We start from the raw sequence: 19285 nt of genomic DNA on the forward strand, positions 1-19285 counted from the left end.
CGCCGCGTCGGTGGTACTAAACTGTGTCAAACGTGACTATTACAGCCTTTGTCACGGTCATCAAATCAGCGATCCTCAACAGGCGCCGCACGAATGCTTGTGTGAATCATACAGAACAAGAACAATACGATATATTTGTACTTTGTTAGACCCGTACAAGGTGTAAAAATTGCTAAGGGTTGTGTACTGGTTGTACAATGAAAAGAAATATGTCCACCCTGATATGTTGAGGATCTTGACATTGGCACTCAATGAGATCCGATACGCCTTTGACCCGAGCTTAAAACTAACCGTTATGCAGGGGATGGACACTGCTTTCAATAGAAGTATGATAGAAAGACTCATAGCAAGGCGTATGTGTAATCTGTATAAAAAAAATAGACAAGCAGGGTCTTTGGCCCCCCGAAGACTGTTTTAAACAAGGTCTTATGTAACGTTACATGATAGCGTGTATTTAGAACAAACTAGTAGAATGTTAAACCAAAAGGGTGGCTCTGTGTTAAGCCGTACTTACTATGCATAATGTGAAAAGATATGAAACCCATTGTCTACGATTTTGCTAATATTCTTTATTTTTTTTAAAATAAAATGTCCTTACACAAAACAAGCGTCATTCATTGCATGGTGTGTAACGGCTGATAACATGCAGGGGGGTCCTGTTAAGAAAACTTTATTATGATACTAGGGGAGTTGGCAGCTTGGGGAGCGCCGAAGCTCTATATAGAAGGGCTGAGGATGAAAAGGAGTCGGTAAGCATAGAAGCTGTGAAGACGTGGTTATCAGGCGAGGAGGCGTATTCACTCCATAAACCGGCTAGAAGACGTTTTACGAGACGCCAGACAATCGTTAATGCGCAAATAGATTATCGATGGCAAGCGGACATAATAAGTCTTCAAGATATAGCAAAACATAACAACGGCTCTTGTTATATATTAACCGTCATAGAGGTGTTGTCCAAATACGCCTACGCAGAGGCGCTGCGTGATAAAAGTGGGGCTAGCGTCACAAACGCTTTTAAAGCCATCTTCGATAAGGGGCGTATTCCTCAAAAACTACAAACAGACGCCGGAAAAGAATTCTTAAACAAGGCATTTCAGAACTTATTAAAACAGCACAATGTTCAACATTTTGTAACACACACGGAGGTAAAAGCAGCTGTTGTAGAACGGTTTAATAGAACTTTAAAGTCTAAGATGTGGAGGTATTTTACGGCCCACAACACCTACAGATACGTGGATGTTCTACAGGCTTTTTTAGCTGTATATAATGCCAGTTATCATAGGACCATCAAAAGGGCACCCAAAGATGTAACAAATAGTGATTCGTTAACTGTTTGGAGAAATGTGTATGGCCGTAATTTCCGTACAAAGGTGAAGAAGCCTGTTTTTAAAAAAGGTGATCACTTAAGGATTTCAAAATTGAAAGGAGTCTTCACGAAGGGTTACAGACAGACTTTTAGCGATGAAATATTTATAGTGGAAAGTGTGGAGCTTAAGGAAGGGCTGTATATTTACAGGTTAAAGGACTACGATGGGGAAACGGTGTCTGGGGCTTTTTACAAGGAAGAGTTACAAAAGGTGCCCGATGATCCGAACCGTGTGTACAGGGTTGAAAAGGTTCTGAAAAGGAAAGGTAGCGGTGCTAAGAGCCAGGCATATGTCAAATGGCGGGGATGGCCTGAGAAATGTAACAGTTGGGTGTTGGCCAGATCCCTGAAGGGTGTGTGAGCTCAAAGCAGCTGATACGATGGAGACAACGCCCTTTTACCAAGTGAAAGTGAAACTCCTTTTCACGGTTTTCAGAGTACCATTGTATAAAGCTCTCTTTCTCATCAGGCATCATGTATTCAACCCCGTAGCTGTCAGGAGGAGGCATGGGCCCCACATAATTCTGGTTTAGGCCAGGTGTTAAAAAAGTTTGGAAAATAACCTTTACACCCTGGGAACCCAAAGGTCTTTGGCAGCTTGATCAATTTCATGGGTAGGAAATTCAGGGTGTCTATGTGCCTTTGTAAAGGGCATACCGTCAACAGCATCAGTTTAGAACCCTGTGTTATGAGTTCAACTTGTATCTTTTCACGAATCATGTTTTGCAGAATAAAGAAGGAGTCGTAGGCTTTCGAGTTGTGGGCAAGCATGGGATACCCTTGGAATTTGGTTTGAATGAAAGTGCTGAGAAAAATCACCAACGCACGTTCGCCCTTCAAACTCCCAGCTATCGTCGGAAGTTAGGTGGTGTGCGTAAATATAGTTAGGCTGGTGTACCCCCGTCTCTTGTGTGCACTCTATATCAAACACTATATAGTCTTCGGTCTTGGTCTGGGGGAGACCTTTAACCATATAACACTGATGGTTGGTGCCGGCCGTGAAAGAGACATGGCAACGGGGGCATATCATGCCTTTGCACTTGTGATCTGTTGCCACATACCGACCACACTCGCGGCAATCCGTTTTAGGGATGCAGTTAAAAAATTTCTTGTGTATGCTCAAGCAGTCTTGCGAGTGACAAAACATCCTGCACGTGCCGCACCTCACCTTCAGGGTAGCGTCTTCTATGCACCCGTCCCTCTGACACATCTTACAATGCATTTCACGCTGGTGATATGTTCTATTGTTGTATATATGGTCACAGTGGGCGCACACATACGTGACCCCCAGAACACCTTTAAGGTTCAAGATTCCGTAAAAATGATTTTCGTTGTGAAGGACATATACTGTCTTGTTTCTCACACGTTCCCCGGTTGTAAAGTATTGCCAGGAGCCGTTGTGATAAAGAACTTTCACCGTCACTGCGAAATAGTTCTCAAAAAGACCTATGTCACCAAAGCCGACCATGCGGTCAGGAGGTATTTCAAGAACCTCGTGGGCTTCAGACGCTCTAGACATGATGACAGCGTCAGGGGTCTTGCGATCCATCAACAGCCCCACGATGCTGGCCGCCAGACATGTATTGGAGGCGTCGCTGTTAAAGTTGAGCAGCCACCGTTGTTTCTTACCAATTATCTGACTGTATAGTATGCTCTTTAAAGGTCTGGAAACAACCCCCTCACGACCCCGTACAATGAGGGCTATGACTCTAAAAGTGCCATAGGCGACTAGTTCAGCCTTACTCTGTAAAAGCCTGGAGAGGTTTTCTAAAAATTGCACAGCGTCAAACACCTCTCGGGCCTTCCGCCTGGTGAACAACGGCCTGTCAAAACCCTGCCCCTGGAAGCGGAGTTGGAAAAAGTCTTTAGGACCCACATTGCGTAACAACCTTTCTATGAGCTCCTGCCCAGCCTGATGTATAGCTAGAATCCCATGATCGGATGATGTTATTTGGTGTAAATTAACAAATCTAAACTCCTCATAGTGTTCTACGGCGTTAAACCTCTCTACATTGTGACTGTAACTTCTAACACTCTCTAAAAACAAGGGCTCTGAACCCTCATCAACAGGAGTGTGACTTACGACGTTGTTCTTTGGTTTGTCATTTTGGGGGTTCAGGTCGGGACCTGTCTCTGGGGTCCTTGTAAACCTCCGGGTAGCGCATATTCTAGCCTTCTTCAGCTTGCGTATTAAAAGCCGCCGGTGCTTTGCACTATTAACCCACTTTTGTTTTTTTTTATGGGCCCAGGCTTTTCTAGGAATCAAGCCCCAGCCTATCTAAACAGGTAGGTATGTGTCGGTGTACGTCTTGTTCATGGAGGCCTCCGCTACAGATCCACCCCTAGGTCCTTCTGAATGTTCCGCGGGTTGGAGTTTTAACGCTCTACCCCCTAACCCCTTCAAATGGCCGACCCTCGGTATGTTAGCTCCTGCACCTATGTATTGGCGGGTGTGTGGTGTTGATTTATGTGTTTCAGGCTGTGTTTCAGGCGTTGGTCTTGAAACTATGGTACCTTGTTTGAAGGGTTCTAGGGAAACAGGGTTGTCTTGTTTGAGGGGATCTAGGGAAACAGGTGGCCGCTGCTATAGCAGTTGTAAGAAGCGTAAGGACTTTGTCAGTAACCTCTGCACCTTACGGCTATATTTTGATTTTGGAGGCCTCTTATGAGCACCACAGGCCATGGGACTCTTTATGGGTTGGCGCTGCCATAGTCACGCCCTTATACCACATATGTCTGCCACAGCCGCCTGACACGTCTGGATGATCACTTTTTTACACATATCAACCCTTTGCACGACCTTCTGTTGGGCCGCCTCGTGAATATGTTACTGGTAATCCCCAGCCCCAATTTTAAGTTAGCGGTATTCGCCTGGCGTTTTAGTTTTCTAACCGCCAGCTGCATCTCTTTTACATGCGCCCCCAATACCGCATGTGTGTTTACAGAATCGTCTTGCGCCTGATTAGGGGGGGCCCCCTTGCGCGGCCTTATAAATGGCTGCAACTACGCAGGACCCTCTTTCCTGCTAACAGCCTTAGCCCCTTTCTCTAAAGCCTGTGCCTGTAGTGTTTTAGAAATAGGGACCCATTGCGAACACTCTGGTGTGTCCATGAGTGGATAAGTACCCCAGGGGTGTGCAATAAGCGGCAATGCCCAGTGGTCCAAGGCTGTATTGTTATCCCCACATATTGCTGTGGGCAATGTGGGGCTTACGCTGGACGTGGGGCTGGTAAGGTCGTATGCTCCCGGTGGGGTAATAGGGGACACAGGGTATGAGGATTGTGAGGGGCTGTCGTAGTAATCAAGTGTCCTAGCGGAAATGTCTGTGTTATGGTGTGGTGACTGGTTACCAGGGCTCTGTAACCCCCCGTTGTTCGAAGCCCCCGTGTGCCCCGCTTCTGTGGTTCTACCTACGCTGTCTACCATGCCCCCCAACGCATTGAGAACGTCGCTGCTCCCGATATAAGGACCTCCTAAGTGTTGAGTACTATAACATTTTGAGACCCTAGGCTGTTCCTGAACGCTTATAGTCTGCTTTGGGGTCTGAGCCGGGGCGTGCACCTCTACACGACCCGTTAGTTTATTTGAAACTGCCTGGAGTTTCAGGACACAGACCGGATCCTGCGGTGTAATAGGGTTGTTCAGGGGCGGTGCTATCTGTAGCTTCGGGACCCCCTGCTTCATCTTAAGATATTTTCTTGAGAGGCTCGCTGTTTTAGGGGGTTGTGGCGGCACCATCTCTTCTACACCCTGCGGTACAACTACCACCTCCTTGGAGATCAGGGGTGTATAGACATCATTCATGGGTTTAGCACCCCTTTTTACGGACAGGTCTAAGGGTTTAGATTGTGGCTCAGGACTCCTCGGGTTCTTCTCAGGGCCTAAGGGGGCCTTGCCTGGACCTCTGGGGGCACCTGCTCCTTCTTCTTGAGGTTTAAGTGTTCGGTTTGGGGCTCTGTGAATACATTAGTGGACTTCTCACGTTTTAAAGGGTAGGGGCGGTTCTCTGAGTCCCTATGTTTCTTCTTAAAGGTTGCCATGCTTGAGACACATTTCCCTTTTGATACCCTGAGAGGTCTCAGACCAGCTGTACCGTTTTTACACAGACCCTGCCCTGTGTTATCTGGGTTTGTAAACATGCCTACAGTGTTGACCCCACCCCTGTGCAGAATAGATTTTTCTATAGGATTGTTCATCGTGTTGAAAGGGGTGTAGTACGTAGAGAGTTTCTCCTGGCGTACACGCCTACTCACGCCTTTTGCGGCGGATCTGTTGTTCTGGACGGTTGCTGTTATGTCCCTTAATGGATGGACAGACCTCTCTTCAGCATGTTTCTGTGACGCTTCTAGAATATAAAGAGAAAAATATATATTAGAGAGAACATAAAACATCATGTACAATCACCACCATCCTAATTTTCTACACAGCCATCTTTTTATACAGGCGTTGTTACAAGCCGCTGGACCCCGCTGGTTGAGAGTCTGTAACACCTCTAGTACTTCTCACACCCTTTTGTAAAAAACACACCTGCTAGAGGTCTTTTTCCAGCTCCTTTCTTTGACGCTTTACTCCCTTTAGAAGTACTTTTCCCAGCTCCTTTCTTTGGCGCAGGTCCCTCTTTACAGGTTAAAGCTTTCCTCTTCAAAGGTCTTTCTTTTGAACGTTGCGCAGCCTCTTGTACCTCGGCGACGTCCGTGCATAACACAGGGGCCCCTGTAAAGAAAAAATAATACCCGGCCTTAGCCATCTTTCTGCGGAGTCCCCCTATACACCCCATGGTCAGGACTTTGGCCTACCACATCTCCCAGCATCTTAGACAGTTTATTAACGGTAGTGTTTTGCACATTGTTCATAGCTCCTTGAGCATCGAGGTATACCATAAGATCTTCAAGAACTTGTTGTAGGTCGGGATCATAAGCTGTAAAATCATACATACATGAGAACCCCATTAGAAAAAACAGAACTTCTGAGAGATTTGTGTACAAAACTACGTAGAACTACACAACTCTAAATATATATACCTGTCTGTGGGTCTGTCCATTCTCGGGCGTTGCTAGTTATTTCAGGGGTGTCCAGCGCCTGGGGTACATAGATAACGTCTGTTTTTGCAGGTTCTTGCATCTGTATTAAATAAAAAAACAACTGTTTTAAAAACGCCTTTCTTAAACAATGTATTACAATTTCAAACAATTCATGTAGGCATTTAAAAAGGCTGTTAGGAGGGTGCAACAACCCACATTTAAAAAAAGCATTGCATGTGGTGCGCTAAAACATATATTCAAAAATGGATGCCTTGCAGCGCAGAAGCCGGTACTTTAATAGCTAGGTCATTGGGGCTAGCCTTAGCATACATTGGCTACCACTGCCTCATGTAACGTAACGTTTGTTTTAGTGTTTTGAGTGTGCCATTTATTGCAATTGTTTTACCTCGACGTGTACTTTGTATGCTTTTGTAACCTGCACACGTCACTTTTTCCTTTTGTAACATATCATTTGCTACCTTTTGTATTTTGTTTTCTCTTGATACTTGCACAATTGTCACTATTGCCTCATGTAACGTAACGTTTGCTTTTGTAACATGCTCACTTGTAACTTTTCTCCACATGTATCATTACTGTTCCTATTGTGAAGCGCTCTGACACCTTCGGGTAAAGTCCACGCTATATAAAAACGCATTAAATAAATAAAAACACACACACACACACCTGATGTGCAAGGCCCCGCCCCTTCAATGACTGGCTGGTGACATCACTGAAGGGGAGGGTCTTGCACATCAGCCCCAGTAGGAGAAGCTCCCAGCCGCCATGCCGCCGATGCCCTAGGTATCCACGTGGGCTCAAGGTAAATGACCCAGGACCCTCCAACGGAGAAGCACGACCACAGAGCCAGCCCCTGAACCCCCGAGCAGCGCCTGCCGCAAGCGGGCTCGGGGGTTATTTATTTATTTATTTTTAAAACGCAGCAATCGGGCCACCGAGCCCCGCTGACCCCTGGAGCCCGCCCCATACACCCCCGAGCAGCGCCAGCCGCAAGCAGGCTCGGGGGTTATTTATTTATTTATTTTTAACGTGGCAATCGGGTCACAGAGCCCCGCTGACCCCTGGAGCCAGCCCCTGAACCCCCGAGCAGCGCCAGCCACAAGCGGGCTCGGGGTTATTTATTTATTTTTTTAAACGCGGCAATCGGGCCACAGAGCCCCGCTGACCCCTGGAGCCCGCCCCAGACAACCCCGGGCAGCGCCAGCCGCAAGCGGGCTCGGGGGGTTATTTAAAAAAAAATTAAAACGTGGCAATCGGGCCACAGAGCCCCGCTGACCCCTGGAGCCCGCCCCAGACAACCCCGAGCAGCGCCAGCTGCAAGCGGGCTCGGGGTTATTTTTTTTAACAAAACGGAGCCCTCAGCCCCAGAGCACCCAGGACCCTACAACGGAGAAGCACGACCATGGAGTCCTGCCCCAGACACACCCGAGCAGCGTCAGCCACAAGCGGACTCGGGGGCTAATTTTTAACAAAACGGAGCCCACAGACCCTGCGCACACAGGACCACGGAGCCAGCCCCTGAACCCCCGAGCAGCCCCAGCCACCAGAGGGCTCGGGGGCTAATTTCTTTTTTTTTTTTAAAGCTGGTACACTCATGGCCCAAGCGCCCAACAACACTGAAACCAACTGACACCCACCATCCTGGCCACGCATACCGAAGGAACCCCCCTGAAGGATCTCCTACAAGGATACATCCCACTGCTTCTGACCCTCAAATAACAACGGCTTGGTGAGTACAACAATGCATTATTTATTTTGACATGTATGCCTTGTATTTTATTTAAAGGCCCTATGGTAACCTTGCAGTACAAACGCCTCAAAGCCTCTAACATTATTGACCTTAAACATATCACAATGCCTTAAAGATTAATTAGAGCAGCTTACAAACCCTAACACGTAGTAATATTTAGCTTTTTTTTTTTTAAACTACAGCTTTGTTACCCCTGAATGTACACCCCTAATACTTTAAATAACCCGTAAACATACAGCATTGCGCCATCCCTTATTTACCTCCATTACAGTGTAGCAGGCGGCGTCAATCTGGGATAAGTGGCTCAGGTCCATTCTTGCCTTAAGTTCCTGGGGTGGCTCGCTGCAGCAGAACAATCCAGGCAAGTTGCTCCCCAATGGGTTTTTGAATGGTTGCTTGGGCAGGAATCCTTAAGGTACAGCAATACAATACAGGCAGGTCGCTCCCCAGGGGTTTTTGAATGGGTGTTTGGGCAGGAATCCTTAAGGGGCCTTTTTATATTTGTCCCGGTATGCTAATTTGAAGACCCCACAACCCTTTATGGCTTGTGGGGGGTTTAGAACAATGTCATGGTGGTCTTTGGGGTGGGAACCTTTTCTATTCTTGTACAGTATAAACAGTACAACACTTTTATTATTTTGACATCTGGTACTCAAACTCAGGACCTATCCCGGGAAGAGTAGGGTTAGACACCAGTGCTTGGGTGGCCATCGCAAAACTCTCTACACCTTCTTGACACTTTTATAATGGCCCTCAGGTGATAAAGCTGTTTGGCCCTTCTCCTGGGGAGGAGGGGTCCATGGATCAGGCTCTATCTCCACGCCCAAGCCCCAACACCAGTCATTTTTTAAGGCCAGAGTTTTTCCTGCCAGACCTGTCACTTTTGGGACCAGCCATACATGTAACCCTTTTTATGACCAGGCCTGTCACTTTTTGCGGCAAGGAATGCCACTTTTGTGGCCAGGAGCTTTGGGGATGTGTTAATTACATCCTGCCAGTTGTCACCCTGTTTCAGGTTGTCGGGGGGACAGCTTTGGTTCTACATGACACCTGGCAGGATGTAATTCACACATCCCCAAAGCTCCTGGGTGGCTTTGGTTTGTTATTTTATAACAGGGCTTGTATTAGCCTATTTTTTGAGAATTGCCCAAAGGAAGGTTTGTGAGGGACCTGGGCTGGGTTTTCCACTCGTCCTCCCTCAGATCACGCCTGTTACCCTTTACCACTTTGACACCTACATGCCCGAGCCTTCACATGCCCTGGGCTGGGGCCTCAGGACTGCTCCACAGCTGTTCAACCACCAGCTGTCTGCAACCCCCAGTTTTAAACATGCCCAGACATTTCCCTCCTACAGGCACGCACTTTTCTACGCACTTTTAAACACATACATACACACATACCTCTGTTTTTGCAGCCAGACCTGTCACTTTTGGGACTAGCCCTACATGTCACCCCTTTTTAAAACCAGAGTTATTGCGGCCAGCAGTTTGCGGCCAGACCTGTCACTTTTGAGGCCAGCAGTTTGTGTAGCGTGTCTAACCACCTGTGAGGGTATCCAAGCGCTGAGTAGGGCATGCCTGAGTGGGAAGGAGGAGATCATGCCTGTTGGATTTGGAAGAGCTATGTATGAGGTTCCTTCGGAAGTCAGGTTCTGAGGTGTTTCAGGAGGTCATTCCAAGTCTTGGATGTGAGGTATGAGAAGGAGCATTCTCCACCTCTGTTTTTTTATGTGAGGGGGTGTGCTCTTGCCTGGAATGCAGATCGAAGGCGTCTGGTGCGTTGGTAGCAGTTGAGGCAGTGGTTGAGGTAAGCTGGACCAGTGTTGTGGAGAGCTTTGTAGGCGTGGGTGAGTAGCTTGAACTTACATCATTCCTGGACTGGGAGCCAGTGGAGATTGTTGAGGTGTGGAGAGATGTGGTTATTTTGTGGGATGAGTATGGTGGTGTTCTGGGTGGTTTGGAGTGGATATAGGACATGGGATGGGATTCCGTTGTAGAGAGCGTTTCCGTAATCAAGTCTACTTGTGAAAAGAGCCTGGGGAACCATTCCTCTGGTGCTCAGTGGGATCCACTTGAAAATCTTGCTTAGCATTCGCAGGATGTGGAAGAATGATGAGAAGACTGCGTTGATCTCTCTGCTCATGGAGAGGTTGGTGTCCAGCATGGTCCACTGGGGTAGGTGCAGGGCCAAATTTCAGAGGGTCATTAAGAAGCATCCCAGGGGAGTGGTTGTTGCCAAAGATTAGGAATTTGCTTATGTCTGTGTTGAGCTGTAGACAGTTGTTTTTCATCCAAGCAGCAACGTTGCTCATGCAGTTGGCAAAGTTTTCTTTGGTGGTGCTAGTTGAGTCGGTAAGGGAGAGGATGTGCTGTGTGTCATCAGTGTAGGATACTATGTTGATGCCATGGGCTCTGATGATGTCCGCGAGGGGCATCATGTAGACGTTGAAGAGTGTTGGGCTGAGCGACGATCCTTGAAGGACTCCACAGAGGAGTTTCTTGGGTTCTGAGGTGTAGTGAGAAATCTAACTCATTGAGCTCTGTCCGTGAGGTAGCAGGATATCCACTTGAGGGCTGCTCCGCAGATATTCAAGTGCTGAAGCTTTCTGATGAGTGACTTGCGGGAGAGCATATAGAAAAATGGGGAGAGTCGAGGAGGAAGAGTGCGGCTGTTTCTCTTCTCTTGGTCGAGGATGCTTCTGATGTCATCGGTGTCCGGAATGAGGGCTGTTTCTGTTCTGTGGTTGGTTTGAAAGCCTGATTAAGAGCTGTTTAGGAGTTGATGGAGTTCTAGGGGGCTGTGAGCTGAGAACTGATGGCTTTCTCCATGACTTCAGCTGGAAAAGGCAGGAGCTTGATGGGTCTGTAGCTGCAGAGTATGTTGGAGTCCACTGTTTCTTCAATAAGGCATTGACTTCTAAATTTTTCCAGCAAGACAGGAAGGTGCCAATGGTTATGGAAGGGCGAACTGTGCTTGGATGTGAGGCAGTGTGTTCTCATCCCCCTTCTCATTAAAAAGGCTCCCTTGAGCCAGTGAGCTGACAAGCTTTTTGAGATCCACCTGTGAGAGGTACTAGGACCTGAGAGTCCTGTGGCAGCATTCTCAGCAACCCCAGATAAAATTTGTTTTTGATCTTTACTGATGAAAAATAAAAATACTGAAACACTTGTCTAGAGATGAATAGCACTACCTGCACCAACTTTGGTGATTTACTACTACTAATATTCAAGTAAGCGCTAATTCTGAACTGCATTCACCATAATACAAAGGGGCGAACTGTGCTTGGATGGAGGCGTTGATGATAGCGGTGAGCGCGGGGGAGATGGTTGTTCTTCCAAGGTTGTATATGAAGTGGGGGCATGGGTCTGAGAGGGATCCTGTGGTATTCATCAGGGCGATGTTTTCTTCGTTCGAGAGGGGCTTTCAGTTGCATAGCCACCAGGATGTGTCCAGCTGGTTAGGGGAGTTCGCATCGGTATGCTGTGGGTTGAATGTGCCGTAGATCTTGGCAATCTTCTGTTCGACGAGGTTTGAGAGGTCACTGCAGAGTGCATGGGATTAGATGATGTCGTTGTTGGGAGCCGCGGGAATGGAGAACTCCTTGACGATGGTGAAGAGTTCTTTCTCATTGTTGGAGCTGGCTTCGAGTCTGAGACTTAGGGCCTTTTTCTTTGCGTCTTGTAGTTGTTGGTGGTAGAGGTTGAGGCGGCTTTGTGTGTGGGTCTTATGGTAGTGTTTTTGTCGAGACTCCATTTTCTCTCACGTTTTTGCAGTGGCGCCTGGATTTTCCAAGGTCGTTTGTGTACCAGCTGAGTTGTTTGTTGTTTCTGTAGGTCTTATTTCTGGTGAGAGCAGTGTAGTTGGCGCAGTCAACGAGCCATTTATTGAAATGCTTGGTGTCGACATCGAGGTTCCTGTGTGGTTTATCAATCTTTCATGCAACACAGCAAGACAACTTGCCGCGCCGGGTGAAAGGAGAGGGCGGGAATGTGTCATACTGCAGGCAGGATTGTTTTTGTGCAGTAAGGGGCAGCTTCCTGCACAATACAATCCCCAGAGGCATTTTCCTCTTTTTAAGTGTCCTGCAGGACACTTATAAAGAGGAAACAACGAGGAGATATCACAGCATAAAACATACTTCCTTTCCTACATGATAAGGATAAATAATAGGGCCAGCTTTATCATAGTATTGCATGGTGTTACAAGGGCAACATAATACTTAAGTCAGATTTACCAAGCAACACAAAGCCACCTTGCGTGGCCCTGCATGGTTTGGTAAATCTGGAGTAACCCACGGCATTCCTGGCAAGTGGCACACATGTCGCGTTAGGGTAACACAATTAAGTTAAGTTCCTGCATTACCGTATGAGCGGTAATTTGTCACATAAACAAGATGAAGCTAAGCTGGATATCTCTAATTCCCTGTCTTGTTGTAGTTGGCGCTACTATTTTCAATTAGCTACCTGACAGTGACACCGAGTGGCAGCCAGCTCCGATGGTCAAAACCGCTGTAAGAGCTCTGCTGACACATAGGCAAGCTTGCGTAAGCACCTGAGAAAAGGTGCTCTTACCTGATCAGGCCAGAACAATCATGCAGCTCCTGGTGAGAGTATTGGGGCCCAGTAGATGGGGTGGCTAAACATTTGCTGACTGTAGTGCATGTGTGGCAAACTAAATCCAATACATTACATTGATGTTTGCAGGCCCAATACAAGTAAATGAAAAAAAATTACATATCTCAAATTCCTCCGCCTGCAGCCGGGAAATGCTATTGAGTGAAAAACACTATTTATATTTTTGCAGGGTTTGTGTTTTGCAGGCGAGGCAGTGGTTGCCAAGTGGCCTTCTCTTAAGTGAGTTACATTTTCTGCCAGTTCTGACTTTGAAGTCCAATTGAATACCCATTAACTGTGTCAGTTGGCTACATTAAATGCTTGTTTAGAACGTTGTCACTGCATGAGATCACATGCCTTATTAGTGTCAATGAAATGTAAACACATTTTAAAACAGCCTTGAGAATTGCATTAATGTGGAGGAGCTGGTATATCCCACACTACAGTCAATACATCAAAGTCACATCAACACAACTTAGCTGAGCTGCATTTATGTTCAGTGTGTGTACAGGGTGGTGCTACGGACATGCACTAATTAAATGGACAATACTGCTTGATTACACTCACCATCAAATATCACTCAAAGTATCACACATAAAGCAATCACATGTCACACATAAACACAATGAAAACACAGAAATGGCACACTTAAGGAATCAGAAAACTTGGCAGCTATGCATTGCTTGATTTTGCTCACGAGAAAGTGTCACTCACAGTCGCTGAATGGCACTCATATTTACACTGAAATTATGACAATTTCACACATCATCAATCTGAAACCTTAGCAGCTATGCGCAGGGCAGCACAAGTCGCTGCCTTGCAACTACTCTGCACTGGGAATGCATCCCATGTGCGAGCCATCGCATCCATCCATGGATTTTAATGCATTCCCAGATTTATTAAACCTGAGAATGTGTCAAAATGCTACGCCCTACCAGAAAGAGCCGCAATGAGGAGAAATATCTTTATTATATTTTTTCAGACTGCGAGTTACGGAGTTACAAAACTTCTACCAAAGTGGACCACCGAAAGAACTGTTAAACCTGGCAAAAAAATTGAAGGATCATTTATATTTTTGCATTTTTCAGGAATGTGGTAAACTTTTGCTTGACTGGACATGTCATAGTCCTCACCTGCCACCCATACACTGTGGACGCTAAGTATTTGCTCAGTTAATGGTAGCCCTGCCAAGTGCTTGCAGTGAAGTGAAGAGGCAACATGGCAGGAAAGTGGCTTGTAACACCACATTCACCTTTGAGTGTCCGCAAGTCTTACTAATCCACACAAGAACAAGTGTCTTACTCCAAAAAAGGCCTGAAAAACCACACTACATACAATTGACCCTCAGGTATCATCTTCTATTATTATGCATGGGAATTCTGAATAATCATAATCTTGAACTTTGAATATCCATTTTGAAGATGCCCAATAAGAAAGGAGGTGCTCTGTGAACTCTGCTGCCAGGGGTCACTATCAGGTACAGATCCCTCTAAAAAACATGCATCCAGGAACCAGACAGCAAAAGAAGGCATGGGACAACCAGGAGCCTTTTACCCGACCCTGCTAACACAGCAACAAAGCTAATTTCAGACAGATGCAGAGGACAACAGAGAAGCCTTCGAACACTGATTCTGAAACACAACTTCAAAGTCAATGGCCTAAGAAACAACCATGGTGAAAAAGCATGTAAAAGTCAGGGACAACTCATTCAAGATACTCTATCCTCCAGACCTTTCCAAAGCAGCCGCAAAACCATGTCAAACACAAGACTCTTCAATAATTTCCTGAGACATTCAACGTGGATCGATACCATACTGGAGGACATCGGAAAATCAAGGCGGACCTCAAATTCACCCAAAATACCATGGTTTTGTCTAACACCTTTCCTGAGCCTCAAACATCCTGTATGGAGGGAAACTTAAAATAGCTCCTTCTTCTCTGATGGATGATTCAATAACCATCTCCATGTACAACAGTGGTAGGATCATGAATCAATCCATCGATGTACATCCGACAGTATTCGAGCACATATTCAAACACTTCTCAATGCTGTAAAGAGGGTATCCTCACCTCCCCATATAGAGCAAACCTCCTTATATAATTCTATGTAACTGCTATGACCTTGTCTAATCTACACACATAACTCCAAGCAATTCCTTCCTCTCATCACTCCTCTACTGTTCGTGAGATCACGCACTACTTTGTCTCAGAAGCCAGAATAACAACATAATCCTTACCAAGACCCCTCGAATGGAATCAGGACACTCCACATATTTAACCAGCCCACTCAGGGCCTTCTTTGGTAATGCTCAATCTATGTCTCCACTGTATGAGAATACCATCCGTTCATTCTTGTATTAGATGTTGCCTTCCTGGCCTCCCTGTACCATCTACCCCTCTCCGTATCTGTCAACTATTCAAACAAAACTTTCCATGCAGTATGAAAACACACCTGATAAACTCTGCTCTTTTTATGCCATATCCGTCCCAAAACACACAAGTGAACACGCATACCTAATATCGCACAGTCCATACAACGATCTACAGTCCTACCTCAATCACATGCTTAAGACACAACCTACCACCTTCCACCATAATATGCCCCCAATATCTTTCTAAACCATCTCAACTTCTCCTCTGATCTGACAGCAAATGATCCCCTTTCTTTCTCCTCCTCCCCATTAATGTTCCCTGAATCAAACGCAGAGGCTCCCTTTACCATATAACACCACATAAGAATCATGGCACCTTCCTGTCCCCAACACCGACATCACAAAGCCCGTCAACTCACCAACCCCTCTCACCCTGGACAGCCTTCAACTCCAAAACTGTAGCAGACACCACTCCCATTACACCTTTAAACCAAGCATATAACATTGGGCAGATGAAGATGTCCAAACAAGCACAGCCCGTCACTATGAGAAACACATCTCCCGCTGTCCTGAGCTCCTGTCTACTGAAAAGGGAGATCATGACCCAGACAAAGTCAAGAAAAAGAACAGCAAGCATTGGTGTGGGATCAGCTCTACAGATCAAGGTCACTATTGAACCTCATTAAAAGAATGAAGCATAATGATTATCAGCGCTTGCTAAATGTGGCAGACCAAAATCCTCTTGAATATAAGCTAGATCTCAACTCATATAGAGGATATTACGATCCACCGAAGCGTCTGGTTATCTGCCTTTTCAAAGTCTTCATCGTCTCAGAGAATGTCTTATAATACATGGTACTCATGACCTAAGAGTAATCGACTATCAAATCCTAACAAACTTCGACCCTATCTGCCATAGGGAGACATTGAACAGCCTACTGGAAGGCAATAACACTTTGTCCCCTAGTAACATCAAAACTACAGCACATCCCGGTCGTTGTACCTTGACCAAATAAACTGACTTCTTTGTTGTTTAGGACCAGACAAAAACCTTGGGAAACAGTAACATTACTTCTATTCAGACAGAAACCAGTTGACACTCCCTAGACCAAAATGGTATCCTCGGGCCTGTGGGGCATGCGACATAAGGGACTCTCTGCAGTGACACAGATTGGAAATTGCTGACTTAATCTCACACTAGAACCTTGATATTCTATTCCTTGCTGAAGCGTGGTTCAAAGATAGCTCTCAAACAATAATAGACCATCTACTTCCTCAGAGTCACTCAAATCATTAGCTACGACTGTGAAGGGAGAATTGGAGGGGGAGTTGCAGTTATCTTCAGAAACTTCTTGCAATGCAAAGATATACCACATAGATATTTTTCTTCTTCCCAATGCCTGACACATACTCTACAAGAACAAGAGAACTCCCTTTTCAACCCAATGGAATTTATAGCTGGTTAAAAAGCAGCTTTTGTTGAGGTTCCTGTAGCACTCATCGCCAATTATTACAAGCATTGGCATAGCCAATAGGTCTCGCCTTTGGGACCTCATAAGTGTTTAGCCATGTAACAGTTGCATAACTAAATACTTGTAAGGTCCCAAAAGCGAGACCTATTGGCTATGCAAACATCAAAGCGGCCCTGCAGCCGCGAAAGTGAAAGTAATCGCTGTAAGGCTCGTCGCGCGTGCCCGCGCACATGCACTGTAGCTCTAGGCTGGTCTGGTAGCACTTTTTGGAGCCCTCTCAATAAGTCTCGCCCGACCAGCGCATGCGCTGGGTCAGGCGAGACCTAAAAATCAATGTGATAAGGTCCTTTTTCCTCGGAGACTCAATAGAATTGGTGCAACAAGGATGACCCTGCAGTCAATCCCCTCTTCTCATTTCTCACTACAAATTATATTATACAACACAGCCTCAGGTCTACCCACATAAAGGGTCTTAATTCTATCTCAGAATGACCTGGTCGTAGTAGAAGATCCTAAACATGTTGACCCAAAAAGGAGTTAACATCGTTTTACAACAGCAGGACCTCGATATTCTGGGCAGCAGGGCGCAGAATGTGCTGCACCCAATCAGTTCTGACTCAATCATCAACCCCTCCACAGTCCTCTATTTTGACAGTCTTTCGGAAATGTTTAATGCTCTAATAGCACCTAAGAGTAAAAATAAAGACCGTACCCATCAGCTGCCTTGTTTAATAATACTGTCTTCAAGAAACGAAAAGTGCTGTGACTGCTGGGAAAACGATTGAGACGATCAGGGGCGTAACACAGGCCCCCGCATCACCTGCGGTGCGGGGCCCCCCAGCTGCAGGGGGCCCCCTCAGCACAGTACTCAGACCTGAGCACTCTGGATAAATTCTGGAGCAGGGGTCCCTCCGTGTACATTGCAGGAGGGCCCTTAAACATTCGTTACGCTACTCACAAACACCAACCCCCACCAACCTCATTTATCTCAGAACTGCAAGATCCATCTATAAGAGAAACATCTTTGGTGCAAAAGCAGCCCACCTGTAGATCTCTCTTCACCTCAGCTACAATCTGCCCCAAACAGCTCTTCGAACTGGTTAAATTGGGTTGCACACCCAAATCAATTACATTTGATGGCTCAGCTGCTAAAACAGGAGAATTTATAAAATTCATTGATTCTAAGGTGAAATTGATTGACCAATCTCTGATGAGTGGTCTGAAGCAATAATTCTAACAGACCACCACTTGCAAAGCCAGGACCACTCGGCATCTGCTTGACGAAATAGTGGAGGACGAACTACTAAAGACTATTACAAAGACCAAATCCTCAAACCTGTTAGTGGACCCAATTCCCAGCAATTTAACTAAAGACATTGGCATGCACTTGGTGCCAAACGGCACAAAACTAGCAAATCTCTCACTCATCCAAGAAGCGATTCCTGACTGCCTGAAGAGTGGGCAACTCAACCCACTGCTCAGAACACCTTCTTCACAAATGACTTAAACAACTTTTGTCCAGTTTCTAAAACCCCACTCCTTGGAAAAGTCCCAGAAAGATGCATAGCAAACTAACTTACTCAACACATCCAAGGAAACAACCTCCTAGATGAATTGGAATCAGGATTCAAACAAGGCTGTGGCACTGAAACATCAGTTCTCCGAAGTGTAGAAGATGCACATCGCTTCCTCGACCCGGGCAACTCATGCCTCCTTATTCCACTCGACCTGTCGGTGGCTTTCAACGCAGTCAATCAAGGCAGGCTTTTGGACACTCTCAAAAATCGGATGGGCATTGATGAAGTGCTTTTCAAATAGTTCAAATTATACCTCATGCACATGGATCACAGAGGATAAAAACAGGCTCATGCTTATCTTAGGCCCACTCCCAAAACTATTCTGACCATCAAAAGTGTGTGAAAAATCCTGCTTTTTTTTGTTGCAGATTTATATAGCGCGAACTCGACCCGAAGGTATTGGAGTGCTTTACATGAGCACTAGTTACGTTACACAAGAACACATTCATTTTTTTGGTGGTAGGCACGGGGAGATAAAGGGGCATATTAATAAACCAGAAGATAAAATTATCGCCAATTTAGCGGCAGAAAACTGCCGCTAAAACGGCGATAATGGGCTTGATAATTTGCTCTATGGAATTCCAATTGAAGCCCATGTTAGATGTCCTTCACATCTAACATGGGCTTCAATTGGAATTCCATAGAGCATATTATCAAGCCCATTATCGCCATTTTAGCGGCAGTTTTCTGCCGCTAAAGCGGCGATCATTTTATCGCCTGGCTTGATAATATGCCCCTAAGTGATTTGCCCAGAATTACAGGATGTAAAGTCGGACCCCACAGCTCGAACCTTGATTTCCCTGCTTCAAGGTTGGCAGTCTAGCCGTGAGACCACATCTTCTCAAATGCACATCACAACCAATTAATCCTTGGCACATAGCCGTACAAACTAAATAATTAACTTACCATACATCAATGTAACCTGTGCCCTCACTTACTTCCACTCCTAAGAACATACCCAAATCAGTTGTACTTGACTCGACTAATCTTCTGCATCACTGAACGTTTATTTAACATCTTAACGATCTTAGCCTTAAACTTCATGCCCCCGCTTCGCCCTCCTTTATGGCTGATCTGCTCAGTGGTAGCTGGTCCT

At 45.9% G+C, this 19285-nt stretch overlaps 1 protein-coding gene across 2 annotated transcripts in view; it reads right to left on the reverse strand.

Moving 5' to 3' along the window:
• Window positions 1-3614: 3614 nt before the first annotated feature.
• LOC146835259 (uncharacterized) overlaps window positions 3615-19285 on the reverse strand; it is a 214217-nt gene continuing 198546 nt past the window's right edge. Inside the window, exons 2-4 of one of the 2 annotated variants that reach the window (XM_085602844.1) lie at window positions 6388-6487; window positions 5894-6079; window positions 3615-5711 (exon numbers count right to left, since the gene is read on the reverse strand). In XM_085602844.1, the coding sequence (XP_085458970.1) occupies window positions 5248-5711; window positions 5894-6079; window positions 6388-6487 (750 nt within the window). In that variant the 3' untranslated portion in view covers window positions 3615-5247. The remainder of the gene's footprint in view (window positions 5712-5893; window positions 6080-6387; window positions 6488-19285) is intronic. The other variant, XR_014960700.1, reaches the window with a different exon arrangement.

The sequence above is a fragment of the Triturus cristatus genome, chromosome 4_2 (genome assembly GCF_964204655.1).
Source record: "Triturus cristatus chromosome 4_2, aTriCri1.1, whole genome shotgun sequence".
NCBI classification, from domain to species: domain Eukaryota; kingdom Metazoa; phylum Chordata; class Amphibia; order Caudata; family Salamandridae; genus Triturus; species Triturus cristatus.